Source organism: Sander lucioperca, chromosome 2 (assembly GCF_008315115.2).
Source record: "Sander lucioperca isolate FBNREF2018 chromosome 2, SLUC_FBN_1.2, whole genome shotgun sequence".
NCBI lineage: Eukaryota > Metazoa > Chordata > Actinopteri > Perciformes > Percidae > Sander > Sander lucioperca.
The window spans coordinates 42,928,307-42,952,507 of record NC_050174.1 but is presented as its reverse complement, the minus strand read 5'-3'; the positions used below and the strand labels follow the sequence as shown (position 1 = coordinate 42,952,507).

The window sequence follows — 24,201 nt, the reverse complement described above, 5'->3', positions numbered from 1 at the left end:
TGACAACTAATCGATTAATCGATTCATCGTTGCACCTCTATATGAAACCCATGACCAAAATAGTCATACATTGTGTCACTGTGTTACTTTTGGATGGAATTACAGTGATTAATTATGGTAACAAAAAAAGATTTCCCGTTACGCTGGGGACCCCTTGCAACCCCTCATTGACCCCTGGGGGTCCACAGACCCCACTTTGGGAACCACTGTTCTAGGTCAGGACTACAATACCTACTTGTAACTATTGTCACAGTCAAGGAAGACAACATCAAATACACTGCAACTAAATCTTTTAAGAAAAGAATAAAAACGGCTGTGTTTTTGGCTTTGAGTTTTATAGATCTTTATTAGCCATAACAATTAGTTAGTTAGTAATTCTTCTATGAATATCACCAAAAGTCACAAGGTTTTCACACAAAAAGCAATGTGCAAGTAAGCTATGTATGACAGCGGTGTAGAATTTCATTTCTGTGACCTTTATTTTTCAAATAGACTTAATAAATCCTTTTGGAGGAGAATAATCTTTTGTATTGGGAAATACAGGACTCCAGGGCTTAACATTGTTGCTGCTGGAGCAGTCTATAAAAGAGAGAGAGAGAGAGAGAGAGAGAGAGAGAGAGAGAGAGAGAGAGAGAGAGAGAGAGAGAGAGAGAGAGAGAGAGAGAGAGAGAGAGAGAGAGAGAGAGAGAGAGAGGGAGAGAGACATGTTACTCAATGAATTGTATGTATGTATTTTTCTCATCTTATTATCCCTGATGCTTTGGCAATATTGTTTTTCTGACATTCATTCAGAGAGAGAGAAAGAGAGAGAGAGAGAGAGAGAGAGAGAGAGAGAGAGGGAGAGACATTAGGAGTGGAGAGGGATGGAGTCGCTCTGATGGCAGAGTTAGAACAATCTGAGGAGAGATGAGACTCTGGCCATAGTGGAACAAACAAGGGCAAATGGAGTAAGGAGAGGATGGTGGAGGAGGGGATGGGGCTCTGTTTGTGTTTGTGGAATCTGTATCCATATATATCCAGATCCCATCCAAAGACAATGCCATTTAGGATAATGCAATGACAGTTTGACCATTTCCTCATTTAGCAGCTTACCCACAGTGAGAGTGAACGCTGATGTGAGTCACAGCTCTGTCTGCCACTGAAACAACTTGTGTCACAGGTGCAACACTCTGCCCAATCTGTTGCGTACTTTCTATCAAAACAAAATGCTTCTGGCAGTAAGTTGCCGAAGCAGCGAGGCCATGCACGCAGATGGGGGGGGGGGGCTAGGGTCAGAGGTCAGTAGGTGCAGAGCATAGGCTGCACTGCAAGATTTAGGACTTGCAGAACACACTGAAGTGCGTAGACACACACACACACACACACACACACACACACACACACACACACACACACACACACACACCTGCTCTGCTTGTTCTCCATCTGTTGCTTTGGGGTGTTTTGAGGATACGACCGCACGAGCATCAGAGCAGGCTTAAAGCAGCAGTGCGCGTGTAAACAGATCTGACTTCAGGCCGAGATGCTGCGTGCACTTTCTCCTTACCTTCCTCAGTAGTTTGAGCACGTCGGTTGCCTGCTCTATCCTGCGGTCCCGGAGCAGCTTCTGGATCTCTTTGATCCACGCCACTCGCCTCACGTACGGGCTGTGGTTGGTCCTCCGCAGCATCCCGGGCAGTTTGTCCGATTTCAGCATCAGCGCAAACAGAAAGTCCCCGCCGCCTCGGCTGCCCCTGCACTCGCTCTCTCCGGTGCTATCTAGAAGCTTGCGTCGCTTTTTGGAGAAATTCTCATTGTCCAGGCTGCTCTGCCTGCTCAGTCTGGAACCCATGGTGTTGTTGTTTTTATGTTGTAGCGCAGACAATATTACAAAAAGGACAAACCCATGATCCGTTTTTTCAGATGCTCCTGATCAGTGGATGGTAAAAAACAGCGCCGTGCTGTCTGGCGCTGCGTAGCTGTCTGGATCCGGTGCACAACCACACACACACTTTCCCTCGACAGGCTAATTTATCACCACTCTAACATGCACGTTGCTATTTAGATATTTTTTTTTCCTTCACCGCCGGCTACGTGCGCCTGGCTCGGATGATGAGGATGCTCCGGCTGCTTCATCCTCCTGCCCGTCTCGGCTTTACGCTGCTGTTTAGGTTGGAACAACGTGGAGCGTCCGACCAATCGCTGCATCCGGTTCCCGTTACGCGTCTCTCCTCCCAGGCTTAAATTCCCCTCTGCAACAAGGGAGAATAAAAGATGCGATGTCAGTGTTGTTTTAGGCCAGTGGCTCCTAAACTTTTTCACGTCAAGGACCCCTAAACTGACACACATTAGACCACGGTCCCCCTTTTAATAATATTGTTGTCCCAGGGTCTTCTGTCTGATAGGATTTTTGCTGTTAGATGTTTTATTACAGAGTGTATGAAACCCATGACCAAAAATAGTCATACATTCTCAGTCATTGTGTTACTTAAGGATGGAATCTGAAGACTTTTCTTTTTGATGCTCTAAAAAAAAAGAAAAAAGTTCATTTAACCATTTTTATTGTCATCACCACTCACCCAGACAAAAATCAAGAAAAGATGACACAGCAACTACAATATTCACGAACATACAACAAAATAGTAACAGAATAGACAATAAACCATAAACCAAGTAAACATATGTATAAATAACAACACCATAAGCCCATCATACACTTCTCTCCCCAGCACAAAGCTTCTTAGGAGCTCTCCAGAAAGCTCAGGTACTTTCCCCATTTTCTAGTATAGACATCCAACCTGGAAAACCGTTTGTATGACATCTTTCCAAACGCAGCCACCCTTAGCCATCTCACAAGCCCACTCCTGGATTGATGGCACCCCTTCATTCCTCCATCCTCTTAAAAGAATCTGTCTGGCTACCATTAAACTAGTCTGGAGGACCCAGCTTCTTATGTGCTTATCCATCCCGCTTAGGATTGACTCATCTCCCAGAACAAATAACCCTGGGCTGAATGGAACCTGGTCTCATCACTGTAATATTATTCTTGTATTTTATACCGGTCTTATTCTATTTGAGCTGCTTTTATTTTCTCTTTAATTGGTTTTAACTGCTCTTTAGTGTTTTATGTAAAGCACTCTGAATTCCCTTGATTCTGAAATGTGCTATATAAATAAAGTTGCCTTGCCTTATAGTGAAAACTAATTATTCCCCTTTTTTCTGCGGACCCCTGGAACCCCCTTAAGGACCCCTGGCGGTCCCCGGCCCCCACATTGGGAACCACTGTTTTAGGCAACCATGCGACTATGTCCAATGCACAACCTGATAATCCATGCTGAAGTCCTCCAAGTGACTAGACATGAAAACGCTCAGCTTGTGTTTGAGTCCTGAGGGGTAGCCCATGTTTCCTATCCTTCAGATGAACTGAAAGTTGGTCTTTTTTCTCCAGTTGTCTAAATATGTGCTTTGCCATTGGCCCTGTAAAAATATGAATTTGTCTTTTGGCATGCATGCTGTCAGTCAGCCACTGCACAAGTCGCCAAATCCTGTTTGCACCTGTCACAACTCGACTCAGTCATTGTCATTCTTTGAACGACATCCATGTCTCGGAGTGTGTTTCTGTCATATGAATCGGTATCGTGCTCTAGGGACCCTAAAGGGTCATTGATGGGGGGGCCATTATGGTATGCATCCTGCACAAGAGACAGCTCTCAGTTCAGATATTTCACAGCAGCCTCCACACCTACACTTTCAGAAACTAAATATTATCGTAAACATAAACATAGCTTTTCTTCTTCATGGGATTCAGTCTTATCAAACAGAGGTTTGTGATTGTGATGTAGTGCGTTTCTATTTGTAGGTCCCATCAAACGGAGGTTTGTGATTGTGATGTAGTGCGTTTCTATTTGTAGGTCCCATCATTGTGGCCTTAAGGACTTTGATCCTGATTTGACCTTATTTTCTGCTATGATTCAGGCGTCCACTTGTTTAGTGGAGCAGGGCGGTTGATGCTCTCTAACAAATATTTCTCCTGGTTGCACGATATCCTCCCTGGACCCGGGCCTGATGCTGCATATTTTCCTAGATGTTGGAATTATGATTGCCGGGGCCCTTCATTTAATCTATCAGCCCGATGCTACTAATTTGTTTTGTCAGTGCTTTGACTCTCCAGGCAATGCTGATAAATTAACTACTTTTTACAACACATGCTATAAATATAACTGTCTTTCCTGCTCTTATGTTGTTGTTAGATTCTGTAAGGGACATTTCTTAATGTGTTTTTTTTTTTTTTTTTAAACAATACTTTTGTAATTAAGTTTTTCACATATAGAAAACATACAAATAACAATGACCGCAGCAATAAAAATAATGAAATAATGTATAAGTGTACTATACAACAAAACAATCAAAAGATGAAAAACAAATTAAGTAATTGTACAAATAAAACAAGAAGTAAATAAAAACGAATAAATAACTGAAAAAGTAGTGATGCTCAATATTTACCCAAGCTGGAAAAATGCCTGAGCCAAAATAAAAGGTGTAATTGAGCAGACCAGTAATACCACCGCAGGTTTGGGAGACGAAGGCCACCTCTCTCAGACGGCAAGTAAAGCAACTTCAATCGCAGCCTAGCTTTTTTATTGTTCCAAATGAATTTAGCAAGAATGTTGTTAATTTTATCAAAAAAACATTTAGGAAGCGGGATTGGGATTGATTGAAAAAGGTACAGGAATTTTGGCAGTATATCCATTTTGATCATATTAATACGGCCGATCATTGAAATCGGCATTACTGTCAAGCGATTTAATGTCTGTTATTCTTTCTGTTAGCGAGTCATAATTTGAAGATATAATAGTTTTGATTTCAGGTGTAATTTGAACCCCTAAATAAGTAAAACAATTTTTTGTATTTGTAAACGGTGTCTATAGATGGTGTCAGACGTTCATTTTTATTTAAAAATAACAGTGATGATTTAGAAAAATGTATTTTATATCCAGAGAACTCTCCAAATTGTTAAATTAATATGATTAGATTTGGAATACTGTCCTTAAGCCTGGTCAGAAAAAGGATGATGTCATCGGCATACAAAGATATCCTATGTTCTTGTGTAGTATATGACCATTCTATAACTTTCTATAAACTTTGCTTAAAGGTTTGTTATAAGGGAGTCCTATGAACTCTACACTACATGCACTGAGAACATCTGGAAAGTGTTAACATGAGTAGGGGCCTCCCCAAGACAGAAGATACCTTTTTTGGAGTTGTGCCAGATAACAGGCTACGATTGGCCAGTTCATATACTAACACATACACCCTCCCACGTTAGGTCATACAATGCATAAGATATATATGTTGCTCACACAAAGGAAAGGCAGAACGACTTTTGGAAGAATTTGAGTTGGTCGTTCTCCAAGCTTCCTGCAGGAGCTTGTAAAATTGATGCTGAATCTTTGCTTGTAATAAACCTTTTTATAATCAAGATCAGTGTCGGCGGATTCCTCTTCATACAGCATCACAGCACTACTATTTAAGACACCACACTTGCTCACCTATCTGGATGCCCGTGAGGCCATCATGGGCTCTGACACCCATAGCGAGAGGTTCAATAGCTAAAGTGAATAGCATTGGTGATAGTGGACAGCCTTGTTGGGTTGAACGCTGTAAGTTGAACGGTTTTGAGACAATACTATTGGTCAGAATCTCTGCTACTGGGTTTGTGTAGAGAACACGAATCCATCTAAGAAATCCCTCTCCAAATCCGAATCGTGGTAGCAATTTAAAAAGGTAGTGCCATTCTATTCTGTCAAATGCCTGTTGGGCATCTAATGACAGTATTGCTGTGTCCTTACCACCAGCTTTTTCATGTAATTTATTAAGGACTCTTCTGATGTTATGGAAACCGTGGCGATTTACAAACCCATTCTGATCATTATGTATGAGTTTAGGGAGTTGTGGATCTAATCTTCTTGCTAGCATTTTACAAAGTATTTTAGTGTCACTACACATCAGACTGATTGACCTAAACGACGAGCACTCTGTGGATGGTTTGCCTGGTTTTTGGATGAGGGTTTGTTAGAGCTAATCTAATAGTGGGTGGAAGAGTTCCTTCCAGGAAGCATTCTTTAAACATATTTAGAAGTGGCTCTACTAATTTAGTTTTAAATGTTTTATAAAATTCTATGGGCAACCCATCCAGCCCAGGTGCCTTACCACTATTCATATTTTGGATCGCTTCTGACAAAGATAAAAATCTTTGAAGCATGTATTTATTTCCAGCGGGTCTATCGTTAAATTCCCTTGCAGTGTCCTAATACTATTTATTGCTCGGTCAGTTTGTTGTTTTTTGATTCTCCCATTTCTTAATGTGTGATATTTTTTCGCGTTAAATTTAGACCTTTTATTTTTTTAATCTATTTTTTTTAAATATGTCTCTTGAGAGTCCCCCAACCTTGGAATGTTTTTTTTTTAACAGAGCAGGAAAACAGAAAAGCACTTTTATTCTACACAAAAGTAAACCTACTGTTTTACTCTTAACTACTGGGTAATATTTCCTTTCCTTTGTGCCTTCCTCATTTTTATTTATTTATAACACACATTAATCTGTAAATGTGACAAGGTTAGCCAGCTGGCTACTTTTCAACTGCAGTCCTTTGGCAAGATATTCTAAAACCACATCAGGGACCCGGGCCCAGATCCGACTTGAGTACACTTGACGCCAAAGGCACAGTTTGTTTGATTAGTGTGAACACTGCGTATCATACCAGGACACAGTTGAAGCCCGAGGCCACTTGAAAAGGTGGTTGGGAGTATGGTTTATGTGTACTCCGGTAAAGTTTGCATCAAAACACGGAAGTGGAGTGGATTGCTATTTAACGCGACTACAAGGAGTTTTTAACCAGTTATGAAACTCACTCTCTCAATTTAATACTGATGCCTCTATATCAGACGGCTAGCCCTGGGGGTTGTAATTTTAAACTCCGGTGGATTTATGAGGACTATGGTTAACTGCTCCTCAGATCTCTGCAGGGTAAATCCAGACAGCTAGCTAGACTATCTGTCCAATCTGAGTTTTCTGTTGCACGACTAAAATAACTTTTGAACGTACATGTTCCACCAAAACAAGTTCCTTCCCGAGGCTATTTTTTTGCAGCGGCACTGTGTTTCCATCTGGCGCTTAGCACCACCCAAGATGTTTGTGATTGGTTTAAGAAATGGCAATAAACCAGAGCATGTTTACCCCCAATCCTGGAATGCTGTGTGGACTAGCCAGACCTAATGTGAGACTAGGGAACATGGGATAGAAAACGTTTTTCTTTCACCATCCAGCCATCCACGCAATACATCGAAAAACACATTCGTCCATCATTGCGTAGAAAGAAGAAGCTGCATTTCCAACTCGTAGTCGCAGCACATGCAACAGTCTGTCTATGACTCCCTATCATTAAAGGACTGCAGCCACCGATAAAAACACATGACATCACCTCCATTCCCATTGTGGCCATCTCTCTGCTGTAAGTGTTTCTGCAGGCTGCGTTTCACCTGCCACCGAGGAACAACAGCAGTGCGTGATCTGATTTGCTGCGGAGTATAGAGGCACAGACACACCTTCCCCTTTTATTGTGTGAAAACAATTGGAGGGAGACGGCGGTGTGTGGGACTGTACCCCTCCCAGCAAAGTCAAAATGAAACGTATAGGCCTCTAGCTGAGGGATACAAATATGAACCAGCTCCAGCTGATATTTCATAAAACAGCACCCATGCAGTGTCAGTGACGTGTGCACAAAGGCTGGAGGGCTTTTGTGACCTGCAACAAACAGATATGTAATTGTCGTCTTCCGCTATAAATCAGCTCTGTCCATTACATAAACTCCCCTCCTCGGGGCGGCTCTGAACCTGGGAGATCCAGAACAGGATAGTAGTGATTAGATTTGGACACAATCACAGCAACAGCGGCAGCCCACAGGCTCCTTTGACAGTGCTTTATCAGTATGGCCTAGCAACAGGAGTGTGGCTGGACTAGCGGAGGTACCACAGAAGGGTATTTGCTGTTGAGAGGGTTCTGTCACCGACAGGTCCTGTGCTGCTAGGCGAAGGCTCAGGCATCTCAATCGCTCTGAGGATGCCTGCAGTATAAGCCAAATAGACTGCGACACGGCTACTGAGCACGGCAACGTTGCCGGCTGAGCCAGTCATGCAAAGCCCAGAGTCCAGGGATGAATGCTGCTGCTGCCATCTGTAAACAGATCACTCTCTCACTTTCACTTTGGCATAGCCTGGAGGATTGATATCAGAGCAAAATGGAAAGTTATATAGGACTAGAAAAAAAACCTCAAGAGTTTCTCTCCAAAGTGAGGAAAGGGAGGCATCCATCATTTGAAAAAGTGGTAGTTTAAAAAACAAAATTTTATTGAATGTGCAAGAATTTCAAACCTTTTTGCTTCGGTGCTAATGTTCCCAAGAGGTCAAACATAAATTGGTTAGAGAAGAAAGCTTTCGTTACCCTTCTTGTTCACATCTTCATCTATGTACTTTTCTCTCTTGTTGTCCATTTTTCTGTCTGTAACTTTCAAAAACATGTCCAAATGAAGCACATGCTTATTATCCAGTATGACACCTGTCATCATGTTCACAGCATCACCAATGAGTAAAGCTGGTCATTGTAAACACCTTGTCATTACTGCTGACACACACTCAGGCAGCCAATCCCCTTCTTCTCTCCTCTTTTTGTCCAATATTTTCCATCTATCTGTGCAAATACACCACAGGTGAGTGAACCTTCTGCTCTCCCTTTCACAGAAAGAAAATATGATGCGCCTTTTTTCCCCATTGTTATTCATGTAAAGGTTTGGCTACCACTCTGAAAATGATAGGTGCTGTTTGGAGCAGAGGACACTCTTGTTTCTGAGCTGAAGGATTGTGTCTGACTGTGAGGTGTTGATTTTCCCCGGGCAGGAAAATGGTTGGGAAGTCCCTGATTGCTGGTCTGGTGGTCCTTCTGGTGGCTGCAGTGAGCCTGTTCCTGGGGGTGTTCATGGGCTTGGGGAAGAATAACACACCTCCCCCCATGGACCACTTCTACTCAAAGGCTGCTGTGGCTGCTGATGCTGGAAAGTGTTCAGAAGTGGGCAGGTAAGAAGACTCTGATGCTCTCAGACTTGTGACATACAGTAGTATGCTCTGTTTTTGCATGTGCATATGCGAGTGCCGGCTTCTACTAATTGGTCGTATTTTTTGTGTTTTCAGGGACATTTTGAAGAAAAACGGTTCTGCCGTGGATGCTTCTATCGCTGCCTTGCTATGTGTCGGCCTTTTGAACGCTCACAGCATGGGCATCGGGGGAGGGCTCTTCTTTGTCATCTATGACGCTTCCACAGGTGAGTGGCCCATCATTGGTTATAACTAGGGTGACCAGATTTCCCGGAACTAAAACCGGAACACTTTGTGCGTGACCGTAGTGCTCATGCACGCACACACTCTTTAACGTAAACATGTGCCAGCCCAGGTCAGACATAGACACAGACAGATTAGACACAATTTTGCCAACAGCACACATAGGCCTACTGCTCACAACACAATCTCAGTTAATATTCATGAATTTTCTTGGTATGTAGCCTACATATCTAAGAAATAATATTAAAAGACATTGAGAGAGTTTCGTGTGGGACCAACTTTATTTTTCAGAATTAAAGCATTCTTTTGGAAAATGCACCCACTCACTCACAACTTGTGAAAAACTGTGAAAAGGTATTTTTCATTGCATGGCACTAAATGAATTATTTGGAACTGTTGCCACAGGCTTGAACTAAAGTTATGGTAACACTTTATGGTAAGGGTACATGAATTATGAATTCATGCATGAATTAATTCATGATTTGTGCATTACTTCATTCCTTTATATCTTACGAATCATCAGGAATTGACATGAGTTCATAGCCTCTCATTCATGACCTCATGAACAACACATCAACAAAAAAAACCAAAAAAAACCCATCATTACATATTATGCACAAGTTGTGCTCAAATCAGAATTTGCGCAGTGATGACCAAATTTTTTGTTCATGTATGAGGTCACAAATGACAGACTATGAACACATCAATTCCTGATGATTCATGGGGTATTAAGGAATGCAGTAACACATAAATCATTAATTACATAATGCATAATAATACATAGGCCTCAATTAATTCATGCATGAATTCATGATAATTCATGTACCCTTACCGTAAAGTGTTACCAGTGTTATTCTAACCAACAACACATATACACACACACACACACACACACACACACACACAAATGTAATCTCATTTGATAGAGCAGACAGCTTCCCTATTGGAAACATTGATTACGTATATTTGTTAGAGGAGTGAATTTGCTCAATAATCAAACTGCACACAGGTGTCAGCAAGATTGGTCCGTGTGACGAGTATCGTCTTTAACGTGGGAATGGTCATGCGGTCCCTCTCGTCAGTCCATGTGTTGTTCATGAGCGAAAAGATCCACTCAACGGGAGCATTTGTGCCCGGTAGACACATGGCAAACTGACAAAGGAGACCTACATTTTTGAGCGGAATCTCCCTGCTTTTGAAATGCGCGGACATTTCCACCCAACGCTCGTCCGCTGACTTTCCAGCAGACCTGGAGGGACTGGTTAAAACGTTCGTTAAAATCATACAATGGACGCTTTATTAGTCTTTCTACATGGGTTTAGTTAATGATTGGGCTATAATAAGACCACGTCGGCTATGTAATCAATGACAACCGGGACAATTTCATAGTGGTTGGTGTAAACCGGGACATTTTAGTGTCCTGACAGGCTTTTGTCGGGACTCGGGACACGCAACTCAGAATCGGGACTGTCCCGGTCCCTGGTCACCCTAGTTATAACTTCTCAACAAAAGCAAAAACACAAGTGGCAATCTGACCTTATTTTATGCTCAATAGGGAAGGTGGAAACCATCGATGCGAGGGAGACGGCGCCGATGAACGCCACTGAAGATATGTTTGGCAACAATACCAAGCTTTCTCGTACAGGTAGGCTATTAGCCTCGAGCTGTTGGAGTATTTCCCAGGTCGAGTCGAGTTTGGCAATTTGGCCGTAGCCATCTTGGTATTTTTAAACCGGATGTGGCGATTTTTGGGCAAGAGGGTGAAGCAGGAGAGGATGACGTGGCCAAGCCAGTGTTGGTTATGATTGCAAAGGCGCTGTGCTAAGCTAAACGCTAAAGAGGTAAAGTTGCCAATTTTCAACCCTTCTGAAGCGAGTCATCCGGCGGGTTAACACGGACCTCCGGGTATTGGCACCATTCATCTGAATGTACGACAGTACACAGTAAATCGGCAAACTTTTCCTTAAGTTAACAGCTAACGCTAGCGGTAGCTATCTAGCCTGGTTGGCAAAGCGCTGAACATGACATTTTTAGGCGACCAAAATGTTACAATCAACTTTGATGAAGTGAAAACACACAGTGATAGAGTCAAAGTTTGAGATAAAAAACACACCCGAAAACAAGTTCACATCTATTTTAATGTACATAGTGCCGTGGTTAGCATTGCTAAGCCTCTGTCCTGATTGACAGGTCAGCGTGTAGCTTCATCGTCAAATTTAAAATAAATGGGACCATAACTTACTAAATGAACATCATTAGCGATTGAGACCATAAACTCATTATGAAAATGTTTGAGGTAATAAATCAAGTGATAACTAGGGTCATTTTTAATAGATTTCTATAAAAACATATCTTTTTGCAACCAGTGGAGTCACCCCCTGCTGGAAATTGGATAGAATGCAGGTTTAAGGCACTTCTGCATTGGCTTCATTATCAGACCCATCCATTATTTTACAGTCTATACTGCAGATCTGACTATTGCAGCTACTATAACTTGACTCTAATGTTGTATCAAGAGCTGGAGAGGAATTTAGAGATGATAAATGTTCTTGTCTCAAATCTATCCATCCAGGCTCTCTGGAGTGTTCCATCATCCTTACCAACCTTGCTATATCTTCCCCTGCCCCTGCTGCTGGTTACATAAACATAAAATAACTGGATGTACTCAACACTGTAGCATCTATAGAAGTCGCACAGTGTTTTCTTAGTGTGCTGGTCCTCCAGTCAGACAGTGGACAGAGAGAAAGAGTTTCATAATAGTGGTACTGCTGTTTCTACATGACAGGTGGATTGTCCATAGCCATTCCCGGGGAGATCCGCGGTTACGAGATGGCCCACAAGAGGCATGGCAGGCTGCCATGGAAAGACCTGTTTGAGCCCAGCATCGCCTTGGCTCGAAATGGATTTCCTATAGGAAAAGCTTTGGCTCATGCCATCTTCAAGAGCAAAGATTCCATTCAAAGAGACGCCAACATGTGGTGAGGATGAACAATTAAAGGCAGAAAATACCAGCTAAACTGAACAGCTGCTACTGGCTTCACTGACTCTGCTGCCTTTTTATATTTTTATGACTTGAATTTGGTATGACAATTTGTCCAATAATTTACAATGACAACTTAAAAGGAATAGTTTGATATTTTGGGAAATACTCTTTTTCTCTTTCTTGCTGAGAGTTAGATGAGAAGATTAGATATGACGCTACAGTCAGGACATGGTTTGCTTAGAGTAGCATAGCATAGCATGCAGACTGGAAACGGGGAAACCACTGGCTCTGTCCCAAGGTGTGAAAAACACTACCAGCACCTCATCATTAAACTTTAGAAGTACTTGTAAATGCATTTTTTTTTTAAAACTTTGGACAGAAGCAAGCTATCCTTTTCCCCCCCGTTTCTAGTCTTCCATGGATGTATTACAAAAAGTGGATAGTGTACTCCCAGATGGCGGCCATTCATTTGAATGGGCTGCAAGGGGATGTTTTAGTTGCAGTACCGCGAGTGTCCACTGAAACAAATTGGCAGCAAGGTTGACTGGAGATGCCGTATCTACATCTCTTAAAGGACAAATCCGGCGCAAAATGAACCTAGGGGTTAATAACACATGTACCGAGTCGACCGTTCTCTGGGATATGTTGTCATACTAATCGAATGTGACCAGTTTTAGCGCAAACCGCTAATTAGCTTATAACGCTAGTCATCGGGGCACGGATAAAGTATAAAAAAAATCGCTATTTCTATACCACTAACAAGGCTCAAGGGTTAGGGTTACCGTTCACGGATACAGGCAGGCGCCATCTTGGGAAAACAGTTACGATCAGTACAATCAGAACGTCGTGCTTGAGCTATGTTACTGGTTACTGGTTGCACGGCGTTCGTCGTTTGACTGATCGTGACTGTTTTCCCAATATGGCGCCCGCCTGTATACGCGAACGGTACTGTCTTTATTGACCCTTTGCAAACACGTCACACGACCACGTGACGGCGCCATGACGGACGGCGGAAGCACAGGCTAAACAGTAGTGGACGAGCGGAAAGTTTCATAGTTTCAATCAGTTTGAAATACATAACACTAAATAAACTGTATTTGTGGCTTTATATGGCTTCTTCTATTGAACAACAAGTCGTGCCGTTATCGGTCGAGGTAGGGCATCTGGTAGGTGCTCACAAAGAGCAGTATTTGGAGAAGTTGGAGATAGCAGGATTGGATACCGACCCTTAATTCGTTCTCCCTCCGTTTTCACGGACCTCATTAAATCACAGAGTCTGCCCGACTTCAGTCCACATGATCTGTACCACTATGTGGTAAACGGGATATCCCCATATACTGGTGCTGATCTCAAAGCTTTTAAAAGTGTGGATGCTAACCAGTTCTTTGTAGCTGGCTGGGTTAGAGGTACGTGATGCTATGCTAACGGTGGAGGGAGGTACCTCATAATGGCAAAGATAAGACATCAATCTAGGGTTTATTTTGTATTAATATCTATTCTATAGCTACAGCTACTGTACTACAAGCGTCCACTGAGCTAAAACGGCAGTGGTCGGGGCAAGTTTTAGAGTGCCTTTGTGCCTCTTAACAGACACAAAATGCAATTAATATGTCTGAGCCACATGAACAGGGCCCTTACGTGTCAACAAGATGCGTTTTCAACTCAGACATTGTTTAAATTCACCTACCCTGGTCCCTGTCTCGATCCTGCTGGTAGCTAGCTTGCCCTGCTAGCTGATAGCCGTTAGCTGCCGTCCGGTGAGTGTATTCAGACAGGCTTCTGTGATAATCATCCCAATAATAATCCGCGGAGCGGCGGTGGTGTGGCTATGTCCTCCAGAGGACAGGTCATGTCACGTCTTGAAGTTTATTCCCCCCTAAAAAAAACAGTAGTGTGGTAGTAGCTGGACGGCACTCACCGGACGGCAGCTAACGGCTATCAGCTAGCAGGGCAAGCTAGCTACCAGCAGGATCGAGACAGGGACCAGGGTAGGTGAATTTAAACAATGTATGTCTGAGTTGAAAACGCATTTGTTGACACGTAAGGGCCCTGTTCATGTGGCACAGACATATTAATTGCATTTTGTATCTGTTAAGAGGCACAAAGGCACTCTAAAACTTGCCCCGACCACTGCCGTTTTAGCTCAGTGGACGCTTGTAGTACGTAGCTGCAGCTTCTCCGTGTTACCTGCACTGATTCGGGTCGGGTTTTTTTCTATCGAAAGTACTCGCGTAGCATAGCGATCAAGACTAACGTAAAAATTGACCGGAATTCTCCTTTAAGTAAAGAATTATATAACACGTAGCCCATGTTTTTAGAGGACATGGTCGGTCGTGGCTACCCATACCGTTGTTCACTGGGTGTGCCAATACAACTTCCTAGCTAATGGATGCCTGAACACATCCCAGCTCTTGGAAGTGCAGTCATTAATTATCTATCACACGTTAATAATCCATACAGTAAATCATGGAGTGTCTATGATCAGTAGTAACCACACATAACTGTAACATCTAACCATCTTCTTATCTGTGATTATATTCGCTGTGTAGCCTATGTTTAGATTTGACCGGTGGATATTACGACGCGATGGGCAGCAGCTAGCGAGCCGTCCGAAGCTAGCTGCAGCTAGCTCGTCAGCTAGCCGGGGTAGGAGCTCCGCAGACCCGCATTTAATTCGTTTTTGAGCTAGTTTTCGTGCAATGTCATCTTTAATTTAACCGATATTTTTTGTATGTGTGTTAAGTTAAATGATCAATGGAACGGCTTTCTTTTTGGATATGTAGCAGGTCAGTGAATAACCGATGTTAGCTAGTTATGTGGGTCATCATCGGGTTGGACCTGTTAGCTGGTTAGCACGGCAGCTAGCTGGTTGAGGATCATTTTATTTATCACTCATTTCCATTTGAAACAGAAAGGCAATACATACACATGCTTGTGTTGGTGAGGATTACTCTGCACATTGTGAATGTGAGAACACAAACACGAACGAAAACGTACGAGTTTAGCTTGCCGTCCATCTACAGCATAGCTCTTCCGCCGTCCGTCATGGCGTTCATAATTTGCGCGAGTGGAGCGTGACGTCACGTGCAAAGGGTCAATAAACTTTAAATCTTTTTAATAAACTGTCTGTACACTTACAAAGTTCTCAATGCTTCGGTTTACATGTAGGGACCCTCATTATGCTACCGTGGAAGTGTGGTGCTATTTTGAGCCTTTTTAGTGGCATAGAAATAGTGATTTCTTTTTACTTTATCCGTGCCCCGACGACTAGCGCTATAAGCTTATTAGCGGTTTGCGCTAAAACTGGTCACATTTGATTAGCATGAAAACATATCCCAGAGAACGGTTGACTCGGTACACATGTGTTATTAACCCCTAGGTTCATTTTGCGCCGGATTTCTCCTTTAATATATCCACGGGGGCTAAAGCAGGACATTTTCAAATCTACTGGTAATGCCTTTAATTTTCTACAGACTTAAACACTTCTACAATTTAACTGGTTTACTTATTTTTCTTTTATCATCTTCCAGTGAGGTGTTTTGTGATTCTCAAAAAAAAATACTGAAGGAAAACGATATTGTTAAATTTCCAAAGCTGGCCGACACGTACCAAAGGATAGCAGAGGAGGGGCCTGATGTGTTTTATAACGGGTCGATGGCACGGAGCATCATCAAGGACATCCAGGCTGCAGGTCTTATGTTGTTTTCTTCTTCATTGTTGTCTTTAGAGATAGTGAATAGAACCAAACTTCCCATTATAGAACCCAAACTAGTTATTCATTCTTATAAGATTTTATGGAAATAGCACAATGACTGACAATCATTCATTTGAGCATTATTCTTCATTTTAAATTCACACTTCTGTGCTGGTTCCAGGCGGCATTATCACCCTGGATGATTTGTTGGAGTACCAACCTGTGCTGAATGAGAACCCTTTGAAGCTGAACCTTGGGGAATACACCATGTATGTCCCAGACGCCCCCTCCAGTGGCCCTGTGCTGGCACTCATACTCAACATAGTGGATGGTGAGCAGCCTGGCCAAGTGCATGTGCAGCCATGCAGAAGAAAAGGTGTCAGGTTTCCCCAGGTCGTCCCTGGAATATTTCTCCGCCTGCTTTGGAAGCAGAAAACAGAGCTGCGACTCAGTTCTGCTTGCCAAATTTAATTCACCATCAACCCCCCCCCTCCCCCATCTGTTCAGTCAGAGATCTTTAGTCATGCATTAAATAAAACGTGGCATCATTAATTCCAAATGAGGGATAAGATTTATTGTGTTCTTAAATGAAACTGGAGGAACACAATCCCATGTTTGTATTGCTAAAAGGGTTTGTGTTATTTGAATTGAGATTTCACAGTGACCTACCACCGACTGAAATGGGTTTTTAGCAACAATCATGGAAAAGAATCATTACCCGATTAGGCCGAAAAATGTGATTCTTCATGTGCTGCAGACATGTCTTTCCTGTGATTATTTTGCAGGGTACAACTTCACAGACACAAGCGTGTCTACGGCAGAGAAAAAGACTCTGACGTACCATCGGATCCTAGAGGCTTTTCGTTTTGCCTATGCCAAGAGGAGCAGACTCGGGGACCCACGTTATCTCAATATTACTGATGTAAGCCTTAATGTTATTATTATTACACGTCGGAGCTTTATTTCGGAGCTTTCTAGCTTCTCTGTACCTAGTATGATCACAGCCGTCGCCTGCTATCTACTGTGCAGTTTTATAGGGGCAGTTTTAGTGTGACCAGATTTGAGAAGATTGGAGTAGTGTTTTCTGTATTGTTACAAAGGCCAGGACAAGTGCTCTGCCATTGTTTACCATGTACGATTTTCACGTTGGAACAGTTTACCAAGAAGCAAACCATCTCTTTTTTTGTTGTTCCAGTTAAGCAATGCAACATCATAATTTTTCTCTGTCATAATTTATCCAACATTCATATTTTTAATACCTGATTAATTATGCCTTTTCTTTAGCTGTGTAACATATTTTGTACTACTTTCTATTTTAAATTAATGTCTTACACTAGGATAGCTGATACCTAATAAGCCCCTATGTTTGTTTTTTTTTGGCTCCTCCTGCACATTTCAGTTACCATTTTATTTTCTATTTTTCACTATATACTGTATGTATCTTGTTCCCCTTTTGACGGATCTATTATGTATTTTCTTATGTGCAGTAAAAATCTAATCTAATGACAAACTGTCAGGAACGTCTGCTCTGACTGACTTGTTCTGCTCTCCTCAGCTCCTCCTAAACATGACCTCAGACTACTTTGCTGATGGCATCAGGAGTAAAATTACAGACGACACCACCCACCCAGACAGCTACTACGAGCCAGACTACTTTGTCCCAGACAACCACGGGACGGCTCACCTGTCGGTCATAGCTGAGGACGGAAGCGCTGTGGCGGCCACCAGCACCATCAATCTATAGTAACAAGTTGAAAAATAGACTTTCCTTCCGAATAAAACATTTCCTGAATCTGCCTGTCAGAAAGAAAACAGTTTTGCTGATTATCATCTGTGACTTTTTTTATCAATCTCTGATTAAAAAGCTAATCTTTCATTTCCCCAGCTTTGGTTCGAAAGTCATGTCTCGATCGACTGGAATCATTTTCAACGATGAAATGGACGACTTCAGCTCTCCGTACATGACCAACGGCTTTGGAATCCCTCCTTCACCCAACAATTTCATTCAACCAGGTGTGGCTGGACTGATTTATCAAACTTGTGTTACTCCAACCCCCAGTTTAGGTTATGCCTTTTGGACACATGTCTTTGTTGATGGATAGCAGTGCTTTTCTGAATTAAACCCCTTGCTTCCCCAATCACAAAGAGGATGACCCTTCCTCTAGTGAGGCTGATGCTGAGGTTATCTTCACTTGTTCTTGCATTTGTCTTCATCAGGAACTCTGAAAGCTTTAGCTCACAAACAGCATCATACTCCTCTATTTTTAAAGCAACTAGTGCAGTGCCCATTGAAAATGTGCCTGTTTGGAACGGGCCGATTGATTGGCCTGTGGTATTGCTGCTTGTAGAATTCTTCAAAACCAAATTGTACCCCAAAATTACTTACAGAAGGACCCCAAACCACTTCATGTGCAACTCCCCTGTATACCCTACTACTAACTTACTGATAGCTGACAGAGAACGTTGCAGATTCAGAACGTAATCACAAAATATCACAATGACAATGTGGAGTAATCAGACATTAGCCTCATAGACTCATGGCAGTGCGCTACCCACCTGGCCCGTTATGAGAGCTAATCAGTACCTATCTGCGAGATAGCGAGAAAGAGAGAGAGAGACGGTGTTGTCTTGTGTCGTATGATCGTTAACGAATTTAACATTTTGGCAGAGGTGTTAATTTCCATACAGGTTTAGTGGCTTGACGGTTAGCGGTGAAGTAGGGGATTTGATTTGCGTGGGTATTTTGGCGACGGTAATGTTGGTAGTTAGCAGTATACTTAATTAACCCGGGGTGAGTCTGAAGAAAAGTGCTGTGTCTGCCCGGTTCAGCTCTGAGATTTTCTCGCATTGTACAGCGCTGTGAAGGAATAATCTCCGAGATTACTTTATATTCTGCCTCTAGTTAGAAGTGGTGAACGTAGGCTACAGCTCACAGCAACTTAATGCTATATAGTGTCTGGCTTTTGTTTGATATTTAGTGTTGGCAAATGGCTTTTTGTTGAGTTTCCTCTTAGCTAAAAAATAGACAAGGAAAAGCGTAGCGCCTTTTTTTCGCCAACCTTATTGTTCCTTTCAGCTATCCGCTCGTGCTCCAGGAAAGTGAAGAAAAGTTAGTTTGGTATATCCAGCAATAATGTAGCTAACGTTGGAAGCAGGAAAATAGTCAAAGGCGGTAACCCCCCGCGCTGTTGTAAACATGGATGTATTAAGGTTGTAAAGCGTTCTGCACGTAGTGCTACTTTGCACATTTTTGTGGGTCTGAGGTGTATGTCACATTTTAGCTGCCAAAGTGCTCACTCAGTGTGCAGTGTGAGAGGGGGTGTGGCCAGCGGCAAAAGCCAATGTGTGCTTCTTTTACTGATATATATTTAACGATATCTTTTGCATTTCTAATCCAGACAACGTCATACTTGACACTGCACTTACTCGTGCCCGTAGCAAGACACCTGTGACACAAGTTTGAAATCCATCGGACTAACAGTTCAAGAGATATGCGCATAACACACACACACAAACACACACACACACACACACACACACACACACACACACACACACACACACTAATTTCCAATCCCCCACTTTGGCTCACTGCTGTTCTTTGTTTACATTTTAAATATGTGTCAAATTAACACCTTTTGGCTGTTAAAACGCTGCATATGGACCATTAAAGCACAAGGTAAAAAGTACACATTTATCCTTTAAGAAGTCGTAGCCACATTCTGTTTATGTGTTACAGGCAAGAGGCCGCTGTCTTCCATGTGTCCGACTATCATCTTTGACAAAGACAACAAAGTGAAAATGGTTGTAGGAGCGTCCGGGGGCACAAAAATCACCACAGCCACGGCCTTAGTAAGTCTGATTCATTCACACGCATCCTCTCCATCCAGCTGACACACACACACACACACACACACACACACACACACACAGTCAGTTATTTAAAGTATTTTTCTTTTCTGGCTGAAACAGGTCATCCTAAACTCCTTGTTCTTCAACTATGACCTAAAGAAAGCTGTGACCGAGCCACGGGTTCACAATCAGCTCAACCCAAATATGACAGTAGTGGAGCAGGGCTTTGAAAAGGTGGGTCACACATGGAGACGTAGGACGCAAAACAACATTTGAAATATATGAAATGGCTAAACAGCTGTTAAAGAGTCACTACGTACTAATTTGACTACAAACTTACAGTATTTTTCAAAGCATACCATGTGTTTTTGACTGATTTCCGAACGAACAGGCAACCATTGATGTCAGTATGAAAATCAACTTGCAAAGACTTGAAACATGGAAGACGAAGAAAAAGACATACCTTAACTTTAGTAATATATTCACTTGTTAGGTATGCATTTGCCTTTTGTCTAAGATTGTATGTAAGCATCTAGATGCACTAACAAAGAACAAACAATCCAGCTCTCATCTGCATTATCACAGGATGATAACGTTATTTCGAATAAAAAAACTAGAATTACTGCCTTGCAGTTATATGCCTCCGCCAACCAGTCAAGTTGTAGTTAACATTCATGTCTGTCCAGACTCATAAAATATATGTAAGTGAAGACTTTGAAGGAATTGAATAAAAGGTATTAAGTGTATTTTTGGGCAAAACATGGATGCTTAACACACATCTTCAACCCGGCAGCACAGATGATCTATACATACACATTTTCAAGGTTGGCACCCAAGATTAGTGTCACCAATTCAGTCTTGACTAAATGTGAAATATGGTCACAATGTCCCCTTTTGTTCTGGAGTCATGGCGTTGAATAATGGCCAGAAAAGTGTTTTCGCAGAACATTATGATGTCACAGTCAAGTTGATCTTTTGGATATAAAATGTCATCACTTCATCATTTTATCCTATCAGACATTTGCATGACATGTCATAATTAGCATAGGAATTCTTGAGTTATGGTACAGTGATCCTGACCTTGGACCCCCAAAATCTAATCAGTTCACTCTTGAGTCCAAGTAGACATATGTGCCAAATTTGAAGAAATTCCCTCCAGGGGGTCCTGAGATATCGCTTTCACAAGAATGGGACAGACGAACAAACCCAAAAACGTAATGCCTCCGGCCATGGCTGTCGCCGATTGGGACGCATAACAAAATGTAAACAAAACTGCGACTCCATTTAGGCCTAGCTGTTGTTTAAGCTAAATGTTAAAGTCAGTATGCTAACATGCTCAACAACAATGTTAACCTGCTTATGCTAACAAACGTTACATGGTAAGTTTAGTCTTTTCCTGGTTTCAAAGGCTGCATTAAGCATTAAGTGATGTCATTTTCTGAATTTACCAGACTGTTCTAGCTGTTCTATTATTTGCCTTTAGTCATTATATCCACATTATGATGGTTATTTATCTAAAATCTAAATGTGGAAGATATTTTGTGAAAACACCAATTGTCAACCTTACAATATCGTTGCAATATCGACATTGAGGTGTTTGGTCAAAAATATCGTGATATTTGATTTTCTCCATATCGCCTAGCCCTACTAACAAGTAACAAGCTAACAAGAATGGCATATACACGTTAGTATAAATCCAACTTGGTTTCTTGGCAGGACCCGCCCTGTGTAGCAGCCTGATTGGTTGAGGTTAGGCACTGACCTCCAGTGGTTAATGTCAGGATAGCCCATTGGTCAGGGGATATGACCTGAACATTTCAGGTTCCGGTACCTGATGCGAGCATCGACGCCTGACCAATCCTAGCGTTTGAATGCTACGCAGGGTGGGTCTTGCTAAGAAAGAAAGGGGGATTCATAATAATGTGGCGCTGAGCTTCCGGTATGGACTAAGTTATCTTTATGTTTGCCGTAGTGTCCCAGGCGTGAGAGCCAAAATTGACGCAATTACGTATTTTGCGCCAAGCCAAACTGTCAGTCATCATATTAAACTTGACCCATGAGATACATGCCTACGATTGGCCCGGACAGGGTCTGGCCCGCTTGAAGTGGGGAATCAAACATGAGCTCACAGATTTGACTGGTTCCCAGGCTAGGGGGACATGAATGTCTTTACCAAATCTCATAGTCTATATCCTTGACGTTCCACTTCCGGGATTGCTCCGGTGCCGCAGGAAATTCCGCCGGATGCATGTCTTTTCGCCGATTTCCGTTTCCTTCCGCTTTCCTTTTTGTTGGAATTTTAAACTCTGGTAGATTTATGAGGACTATGGTTAACTTCTTCTCAGATCTCTGCATAGTAAATTGAGACAGCTAGCTGGACTATCAGTCCAATCGGAGTTTTCTCTTGCACAACTATTTTGCAGCGGCACCGTGACGATTGTGATTGGATTAACGAAATGCCAATAAACCAGAGCACGTTTTTTTCTCATCCCCGAATGCTGTGTGGAGTAGCCAGAACCTCCTCTGCTCTGCCGCAGCGTGTGGATGGTCTGGCAAAGCGAGACTACAAATCTCATGACATCCCATCCAATAGTTGTGGAATTATTTCACTAAAAAACACAAATGTCTACCTTAAGTGGGCGCTAGATGAAAAGCAAGATCACCAAAGTCATTAGGATTCATCCTCTGGGCACCATGACGGTCTGTACAATGATAATAAATAAAGGTGACCAAGTGTTTTCTTCGATAGATTACCCATCTCGACCAAGTTTCAGATTCACGCAAGTTGATTTTCATAGTGTGCTGGCTGCCAGAAAGGTAGAAGATAATTCGGCGTACATTAGAAAACAATCAGAAATGTTAACGTTAAACAATACATAATTAATGACTATAATTTATTGACCTCTATCATGGACCAGTAACACCTTAACCTGCTGCAAAAGACTCTATGTGTTTGTGTTTGTGTAATAATGATACCATGGCAGAGTGTTGTGGATGGTCTGGTCCAGAAGAACCATGTAACACAGCTGCTGCCGACTCCAGACTCCGTGGTCCAAGCGGTGGTGCGGCAGGGAGAGCGTCTCTGTGCCGAGTCCGACCCCAGGAAAGGAGGCTATCCAGCCGGGTACTGACCGTGACTTCAGGGCCTTCTGTGCTCCTCTCAGTCTGGACAGTCTCCTCAAAGACACTCGGGAAGAGCCACAATACAAAGGTGCCTGCACTGAAGACTCAAAGCAGTGTTTAAGCTATGGAGACACAGCCACCACTTAATGTTCACTCAAACATGGAAAAGGACTCCATTCCAAAACCTCTTTTACTCAAACTCAGTTATTCAGCATTTCATTTCATTTTTTCTAACCCTAACCCTTATATTTTTGAGTTTTGAAGTAAAATAAGAGGTTGCACCTAGTTTGATTCCTGTATCATCACTACTGGGCATGTTCTGGGGGAGGCCCAAAATACCATCTGCTTTATATAATAAACCTGTCATATATATGACAGTATCCAACATATTAAAAACAACCAAGTAAGTACCAATGATAAGGTTTCATCACTATGTATTTTTTAGGTAAGAATCTGAGTTGGCTGTAGGTTGTCCATGTACTTTTTTCATTTATTTTATTGTCTAAGGAAAAAGCTATTGTGAATAATTGGACAATTTGTCTGAGAATGGGGGAGGGGGGGGGTTGTTTTCATGTCAAACTGGTGAAAAACCATCAATTTAAAAACTAGACCTATACCAATTAAAAATAAGGACACCTCAGGTTGTTCGCCTGTTTTATACCGAAATCGTTCTCCTGGTGTAAGTTGATCCTGAAGCGAACATTATTAAGAGGAAACTGACCGTGTTGTTTTCTACCGTGACTCTATAGTGAAAACTATTACTTTAGAATTGTAAATGTTTAATATCGAGTAGAGGTTAGGTGAATGTATAGTGTATTTTGAAAAATACATTTGCAGATATATTTTTCTAAACATGCATTGTTCTTATGCCATGTTTGTTGCCATGCTTGTTATTAAACATTTTGAACAAAGATGTTATATTTTACCACACGGACCCTCTGGGTATTTCTGTGCTGTTTCTGTAACTAGAATATTAGGCATGAAATAAGAATACACTTTCTTTCTTTTATTAGTTTGTGGCTATATCAGATCATATAATATGTATTGTGGCAAATACACTGAATACAGGGCACAACAACAGAAAAGCAGCTGGCACAGGGAATGTTTGGCATTTTTGCTTGATTGACTTAAAAGAGTCAATTAATTTTGTCTATTGACTAACCAATTAATCAACTCATTG

General features: G+C 42.1%; 2 protein-coding genes across 3 annotated transcripts in view; one reads left to right on the top strand and one right to left on the bottom strand.

Annotated features, from left to right (window-relative positions):
- lrrc75ba (leucine rich repeat containing 75Ba) overlaps positions 1-19,599 on the bottom strand; it is a 32,759-nt gene extending 13,160 nt beyond the window's left edge. The window contains exons 1-2 of the mRNA XM_031300790.2: positions 19,581-19,599; positions 1,547-1,990 (exon numbers count right to left, since the gene is read on the bottom strand). Coding sequence (XP_031156650.1) covers positions 1,547-1,831 — 285 coding nt within the window. The 5' untranslated portion in view covers positions 1,832-1,990; positions 19,581-19,599. The remainder of the gene's footprint in view (positions 1-1,546; positions 1,991-19,580) is intronic.
- ggt1a (gamma-glutamyltransferase 1a) lies at positions 8,592-23,946 on the top strand. Of its 2 annotated transcripts, none has more exons than XM_031300779.1 (13): positions 8,592-8,744; positions 8,932-9,108; positions 9,223-9,353; positions 10,925-11,014; positions 12,155-12,347; positions 15,883-16,043; positions 16,228-16,377; positions 16,832-16,968; positions 17,602-17,789; positions 17,932-18,059; positions 19,786-19,898; positions 20,019-20,132; positions 22,883-23,946. In XM_031300779.1, exons 1-13 carry the CDS (start codon positions 8,602-8,604, stop codon positions 23,027-23,029), a joined length of 1,872 nt encoding a protein of 623 aa, XP_031156639.1. In that variant the 5' UTR covers positions 8,592-8,601; the 3' UTR covers positions 23,030-23,946. The 2 variants fall into 2 exon arrangements, with proteins under 2 accessions (XP_031156639.1, XP_035854027.1); XM_035998134.1 differs by lacking the exon at positions 22,883-23,946 and adding an exon at positions 20,290-20,630.
- The last annotated feature ends 255 nt before the right edge of the window (positions 23,947-24,201 follow it).

What these genes read in the sequence shown, in the direction of transcription:
- ggt1a (XM_031300779.1), top strand. Translation starts at nt 8,602, where the DNA reads ATGTTCACAGCATCACCAATGAGTAAAGCTGGTCATTGTAAACACCTT. An exon ending in CATCTATGACGCTTCCACAG is followed by an intron (nt 9,354 to 10,924) that starts GTGAGTGGCCCA and finishes TATGCTCAATAG; the next exon opens with GGAAGGTGGAAACCATCGAT. An exon ending in CAAGGACATCCAGGCTGCAG is followed by an intron (nt 16,044 to 16,227) that starts GTCTTATGTTGT and finishes TGCTGGTTCCAG; the next exon opens with GCGGCATTATCACCCTGGAT.